The sequence below is a fragment of the Miscanthus floridulus genome, chromosome 8 (genome assembly GCF_019320115.1).
Source record: "Miscanthus floridulus cultivar M001 chromosome 8, ASM1932011v1, whole genome shotgun sequence".
Taxonomy (NCBI): Eukaryota; Viridiplantae; Streptophyta; class Magnoliopsida; order Poales; family Poaceae; genus Miscanthus; species Miscanthus floridulus.
Genome location: NC_089587.1, coordinates 123,152,761 through 123,159,093, shown reverse-complemented (window position 1 = coordinate 123,159,093; position 6,333 = coordinate 123,152,761). Strand labels below are relative to the sequence as shown.

General features: G+C 43.9%; 1 protein-coding gene across 3 annotated transcripts; it reads right to left on the bottom strand.

The window, feature by feature from the left end:
- Window positions 1-448: 448 nt before the first annotated feature.
- LOC136473463 (ABC transporter A family member 7-like) lies at window positions 449-5,617 on the bottom strand. Of its 3 annotated transcripts, none has more exons than XM_066471104.1 (18): window positions 5,470-5,617; window positions 4,937-5,333; window positions 4,721-4,803; window positions 4,445-4,589; window positions 3,835-3,963; window positions 3,623-3,747; window positions 3,380-3,538; window positions 3,147-3,309; window positions 2,944-3,069; window positions 2,768-2,851; window positions 2,313-2,677; window positions 2,043-2,243; window positions 1,848-1,957; window positions 1,657-1,741; window positions 1,359-1,487; window positions 1,176-1,281; window positions 1,010-1,098; window positions 449-912 (listed from the first exon to the last, which is right to left on the bottom strand). In XM_066471104.1, the coding sequence occupies exons 1-18, from the start codon at window positions 5,551-5,553 to the stop codon at window positions 613-615; spliced, it is 2,880 nt and encodes a 959-aa protein (XP_066327201.1). In that variant the 5' UTR covers window positions 5,554-5,617; the 3' UTR covers window positions 449-612. The 3 variants fall into 3 exon arrangements, with proteins under 3 accessions (XP_066327201.1, XP_066327202.1, XP_066327203.1); XM_066471105.1 differs by having other exon boundaries at window positions 3,461-3,538; XM_066471106.1 differs by lacking the exon at window positions 2,043-2,243.
- Window positions 5,618-6,333: the final 716 nt, after the last annotated feature.

Below are 6,333 nucleotides of genomic sequence, written 5' to 3'. Positions count from 1 at the left end.
CCTCCAAAAATTGCAGACCCTTCACCATCCGCAACCTTAAAATCCCAAACATCCACCAACTTACAACCATAAAACATTGATCACCTTAATTTCTGGAGCTTAGCTGCTTGCCAAGGCTAGTCTCAATGGAAATTTTCATTTGCATTTAATATTTTAACACATCAGCAGTAGATTTGATGACTTGGTTCGTTAATTATGAAGAGAGAGAGAGAGTTTTATAGAGTTTTATCGGGATCAAACCCGTTGTCACAATTACCAACACAAAATGTGACGTGGCAATCTTGGTAAAAATGTCACGAAACTCTCTACTGACCTTATTTTTCTCCTATCGGAGATATCGCATCAGCGCTGCGATGGTGGCGTGGATCCTTTTTTATTCGACCAGAATTCTTTTACGAACATTGTAAAGATTTGACACTATGAACAAAGTATATCAATATTTGTTAAGGGACAACATGACATTCAAATTACAGAATATATACAACTTAACTATACTAAAATATACACCACGACCTCAATCCTATGAAGACTATAACCAAAGTTCAGACAAGCATAAACACCACATATTCCACAACAAAAAAGAGAGTGACATCTATAAATCCATTATACTACTTACGCAACAACACTGAATGCTTGTGCTCCCTTGGCAACCTTAATAAAGACATCCTCCAAGGTGGTGTCAACCAGGCCCCAAGCATATATGCTGAACCGGCGTTTTGCACTCTCAACTGCATGGAATACATCTGCAATCTTCAAGTCCTGCTTTGGCAGCTCAAATTTCTGGGTTCCTGAAATATGGTATATCCTGCTCGCATTTGGTGATAAGCGGTGAACAATCTGTTCAACCTCCTGCTCATTCTCCGAAGATGTTGTCATTGTCAGTACATAGGTGCCGCCATATCTAGCTTTCAGCTACAAAACAATTCATGGCAAACATTTGCAAGGTGTTCAATAAACAGCTACGCAAAAATGTACATGTCTGCTACATAGTGATAAATAGGTAAGTTACCTCTTTTGGGTTACCAAGGCACTGGAATCCACCATCGACAAAAATGCCAAGTCTATCACATAGTACTTCTGCCTCCTCCATTGAGTGCGCTGTCAAAAATTACTTCATCAGTTGGCATTATTGTGTCTACAGAAGCAATAAACAGAGTATAAGGAGAGCTCAGTACTCGTAAGAATGATAGCACGGTTTCTCTTTGCCTCCTTCACAACACTCCACAGATTGTTTCTTGATGCTGGATCTAGTCCGGTGCTGGGCTCGTCCATGAAAACCACCTAAAGGTATCAAATTATGAGATGCACACGCCAATGTGTATTCTGCACTAAAACACATAAACAGAAGTGAGGGGTACTTTGGGATCCCCAATTAATGAAATCGCAACACTAAGCCTTCGTTTCATGCCCCCACTGTACTTTCCCACTTGCTTATCACCAACGCCACCATGAAACAGATTAACACTCTTCAGAGAGTCATCAACAGCCTGCAGTACAGAATATTGTAAGCTCAGTATAGATGTATACATGTCTTATTGACATGTGGATTTCTGCTGCAACATAGAATCAACAAACATAGCATAAGTCACCTCAGACTATTTCTCAGTGAAGGTAAATAGGAACTAATATTAAAACATGCCAATTACAGAACTATACCTTCAATAATTCAGTGCCTTTAAGATTCTTCAGTCTCCCATAAAACAATAGATGCTCTCTTCCTGTTAATGTTTCCCAAAGTAAGCTGCATCAAAGTGATAGGGAATGAGATCTGATGGCACTAGAATGCAACGGTAATCGGCAGAAATGGGTTTCAGATAGAACATATAAATTTTAGAGCAAGGCCATACTCATGCTGTGGGCATACACCCATGTTAGAATAGATTGCATCCATGTCAGTCTTTATATCCAGTCCATGTACATAGGCAGTGCCAGATGTTGGTGGAATAAGCCCAATCATCTGCAGGGAAAATATATCGCTGAGGAGTGCATAATATCACCTAAAGTTTGTCAAAAAAATCAAAGTAATAGGCTAGTTGATGTACCATACTGATGAAGGATGTTTTCCCAGCTCCATTCGGGCCAAGCATTCCAAAACACTGGCCTTTTGGTATGGCAAGAGACAACCCTCGGACAGCAAGTTTGTCAGGGTTTCCATCTTTTCCATGGTAAACCTTTTTGAGGTTATCAGAGAGGATTGCTTGGTTTGCAATGGGTTCCAGCAGAAGTTGCTCAACCACCTCTCTCTGAACATAATTTAGAAAATAAGAAATACAGAAAGTATCATTGAGAGATAATGTAAGAGAGTAACTTACTTCTTGAACAGCATCAGGATTGTCCATTTCAACGACTACTTTAGATCCTTGTCTCCCAAGGCTATATCTCCGCAATGAAAGAGCACGCTTCTTAAAGCAGCTCAAGAAGAAAAAGGGATTTTTCCTGAATCCACCACCCAGCGACGAGACTTGATCCGCATAGAATGCCAAGGGGAGAAGTATTGCCCACTCCACAACCATAATAATCAAGACACCACGCATTCCATTAAGAGAGTCATCTAGATTACTCCATTTCATACCAGTGGTCCCCATTGAGTTTCCAGCAGATGCGTATTGACCAAACTCGTATAATCCTCGGAACAATGAAAATCCAGGGATGATCTCCATTACAACTATCCAACCCTCTTTGTACATAAACAAAGATATCGTCATGCATAAAACCTAAAGAGAGTTGTCCAATACTCAAATAGTAGTAATAAATGATAGAACCTTACTTGGAAAACCAGTATCCTCAACAAAAAAGCGAAGAAGAAATTCCCCTAGTAAGCCAGAGCCAAATACATAGATGTAACCAACCACTGCAGCACAATGATTTTCAAAAGAGTCAATCAGATCATTGGTTTTAAGCACCATAGGATTTCTTCAGAAGATAAATATGCCCAGCACAAACCTGTGGCTATTTTGACAGCAGAAAAGAAGGAAGCTACAAAAAATGCAAGTGAAATCTGCAGGTTTATGTAGATGAAGTAGAAGACAAATTGAAGGCTATAGTCATTTTTCCTAAAGAAATCTAGACCTGCATAGAGGAAAGTTGAATTCAATTTACATACTTCATTTGCAGCATTAACTTTGAATAAATTTCGAGTTAATTACCGATCAAGGAGCCAAAAATCACAAACAGTATCATGTAGATAGCCGACAGGGCAAAGAAGTAAACATAGGAGATTAGCCAGTAAGGACCATCCTTCAGACCATGCATTTTCATCATAATTTTCAGCTTCTGTTGCTTCTCGTACACGAGATATGTTAATATGACCTGCAAATTGACTTAATATTTGATCCATTTTTACCTCTTTCCTTAAGAAAAGATCATATCTTGCACTCACTGGAAATAGTAGTTCAATGATCCATGTGAAGAACAGTGCACCAAGAAGAGAAGAGAGGTCAAATTTCAGCTTTGTTCCTACTTTGGGCATCTCTTTAACATATTGAAGCAACATTTCCACTCCACTTCCTCTGAGAAATTTAATGTACTCGTTTGATGCCTATAGGTAAGATAGCAAGTGTTAGAGGTAGTTGCATACAGATGAATATCAGTAACATGAAGCTGTGCTGTAGTACAAACTCACCGCATTAACCAAGCGTGGAACTCGTAGTAATGAAATAGGTACGTAAGCGGTGTTGTTGTTATAGGTAGAGTTGTACCAAATATTCATTTCAAGACCATTCATATTTGTGTTCAGAAAATCAAAACCTGGACAGAAGCAAGTTATACACATAAGAAAATTGAAAGCAATAAAGAGAAACATTTCGTTGAAGTCTGATCAGAAGAGGAGATCACCTGCAACAAATTCATTCGTCTTTCCGCCTCCACTACCTCCACCATTTTGTCTGTAACCCTTAAAGAGTTCATCATTTACAACTGATGCACTTTCACGCCATAGTGGCAAACCCTGAACACAGTCTATGTCTAAACATTTGAAAGAGAAAAATAATCAGAAATATAAACTATATCAAGTCTAGAAAGCAATAGGTACAAAAAAAAAGTTGATATCCTTGTATATAGCAAAAGAGTTCAACAATAATAGAAAAAAACCTGTCTAGGAAAACAAAATTTAATATCTACCCAGTCATAGAGGGTTAGTACATTGCAGCATTTGATGACACTTGGACAACTGATCAGTTGGTCCTTTTGTGAATAGTGAGAACAGAACCAGAACCAACAAATTACAAATAGATATATAAAGAGTCGAAATTGCCAGGGCAAACTGTATAGTCATGGTACAATGTTCTCAGGAAGTGAATTCATGAGGTTACACAAGTGAGGCACAAACTTTATTTCCTACTATTGTCCTGTAGACAATCTTGACGAAGTCCTCAGTTGTGTCTTTCCTATATTCTTATCCATACATCCTTAGCGAGGAGTGACCAAGGTAGGAAATGCTACTTACTGAGCTGAAGGGGTATGGCCGCGGCATTGGTTGAAACTGTCTGCGTTAGATTGGACAAACACCGAGATTGCAGCAGATACAAGTTATTCCCTGGGATAAACGCTGACTCTATTAACTCTGTTGTCCACGGCCACGTGTCCGATCCCTAAAGAGAACCAATCCAACAAAGAACTCCATCCATTACCAACAAGAGGAAAATGAACATATATAATACAACAAAGATCAAACTACATATTCAAGCCTTCAAGGCCTGCAGTTATGCTGGCAGGAACTCACTGCAACGATTTTGGAGAATGCATCCAGATAATCCGTCAAATTCAAGGAGGAAGTCGAAGCAGGAAACAGTCCACCCGAAAGGCCTGTCAGTTGAAACACGAACACAGCAACAGCACGCGTATTACGAACAACAAATCGTCACGTAACTGACTTGTATAGCATGGAAGCTCTTGCTACCATGACATTGACATGGGATGGAAGGGGTAGAAAATATACTTTGAGCTAGCGAGCGGTTGTTGCCGGTGATGAGGACGGCCGCGGGGCAGGAGCCGGTGTCCCGGCAGGTCGGGTCAGGCAACCCGTCGAACGGCTGGCCCGCGGTCCTGACGGCGCGTGACTCGGGCCGCGGCACCTGCACCAGCGCCGGCCACGGGGTCGGGCTGGGGATCGGGCAGCTGCCGACCTGGTCCAGGGTGGAGAACTGGACGCCGCACTCCGTCCGGCGGCACGCGTCCCCGACCGCGGCCGGGCCCGGGTCGACGCAGGCGCAGCCGCCGCAGCGGTACTTGGGCTTGTCGAGCTCACGGTCGATGACACCCTGGAGCACCACGAGGATGACGCAGAGGAGCACCGGGAAGAGCGTGATGCCTATGTTGGTCTTCAGGTTCCGCTTCTAAACACATCGCACAGCCAAGAAGAAGACGATCATCGGGTGCTCTTTGGATTCTTGCATTGCAGCAAAGGCATAAACAATCTAACTTCATCGGGAGACAGCACAGAGCAAGAGGAAACAGGGGAGGGAGGCGGACCTGGAAGCAGAGGTTCTTGCGGAGTAGGGCGTTGGCCTGTGTGAGGAAGCTCGCGGGGCCCCTCGTGGGGGCCGGGGCGTCCATCGGCGAGCGAGCAGGCAGAGGAGCTGTGGCTGCCGCCTGCTGGCCGGGTTGGTTCGGTGGAGAAGACGAGTCAATTCAGCGAGCAGGAATGGTGAACCTTGTGTGTTCCGATTTTATAGCGTACTCTGGAGCCGTTGGCTCCCGCCAATTCCGCCACACGCCGTCCGTCCGTCACCGTGGGTCCGTGGCCGTTTCTGATGGGAGTCCTCAAATAACGAGGACTGGGAGGGCTTAACTGAAACCTGAAACAGATGCGATTAAACCATCTTGGCAGGGTTAAATGGCAAAAGGTTCGTGTTTGCTACTTTGCCTCTCTCTCGCTCTCGCCTCAATGCAGTTTCTTTGTTCGTCCGGTTGACTTCAGGGTAACTGAAACGGCACCCGTGAAGACTGGTCAGAGGCCACGTGGGCCCACCCAACAGATAGGCTTGGCTGTCCATGTCGTCCGTACATGTACTTCCATGGAGATTGAAATGTCAACTTACCTCTTACAAAGAACTATCAGATACTACGATTGGTTAGGTTAGCTTATGTGACACGGTTTCAATTCCATGATGATTCATACGGCTAGCGTCCGGACGTCCAGACGGGCTAGCGGCTGGACGCCCGCGGCGCACGCCTACTTCACATGGGGTCCCGCATCGCTCCATATCACGTGCTCGTTCCGTCAGGCACGGAGCCAGCGGTGGGGCTAGGGGGGCTCCAGCCCCCCTACCGCTCGCGAACAAGTGAAGCTCCGTAGAGCCGCCGTCTGAAATTTCAGCTGTAGATGTACAGGTA

Bases quoted from the DNA above. Each gene is read 5' to 3' on its own strand.
- LOC136473463 (XM_066471104.1), bottom strand. From the start codon at position 5,553: ATGGACGCCCCGGCCCCCACGAGGGGCCCCGCGAGCTTCCTCACACAG. The intron at 3,310-3,379 runs GTGAGTGCAAGA...GTCAATTTGCAG, and splicing joins TCATTGAACTACTATTTCCA to GTCATATTAACATATCTCGT. The intron at 2,852-2,943 runs GTTTGTGCTGGG...ATTGTGCTGCAG, and splicing joins TGCTGTCAAAATAGCCACAG to TGGTTGGTTACATCTATGTA.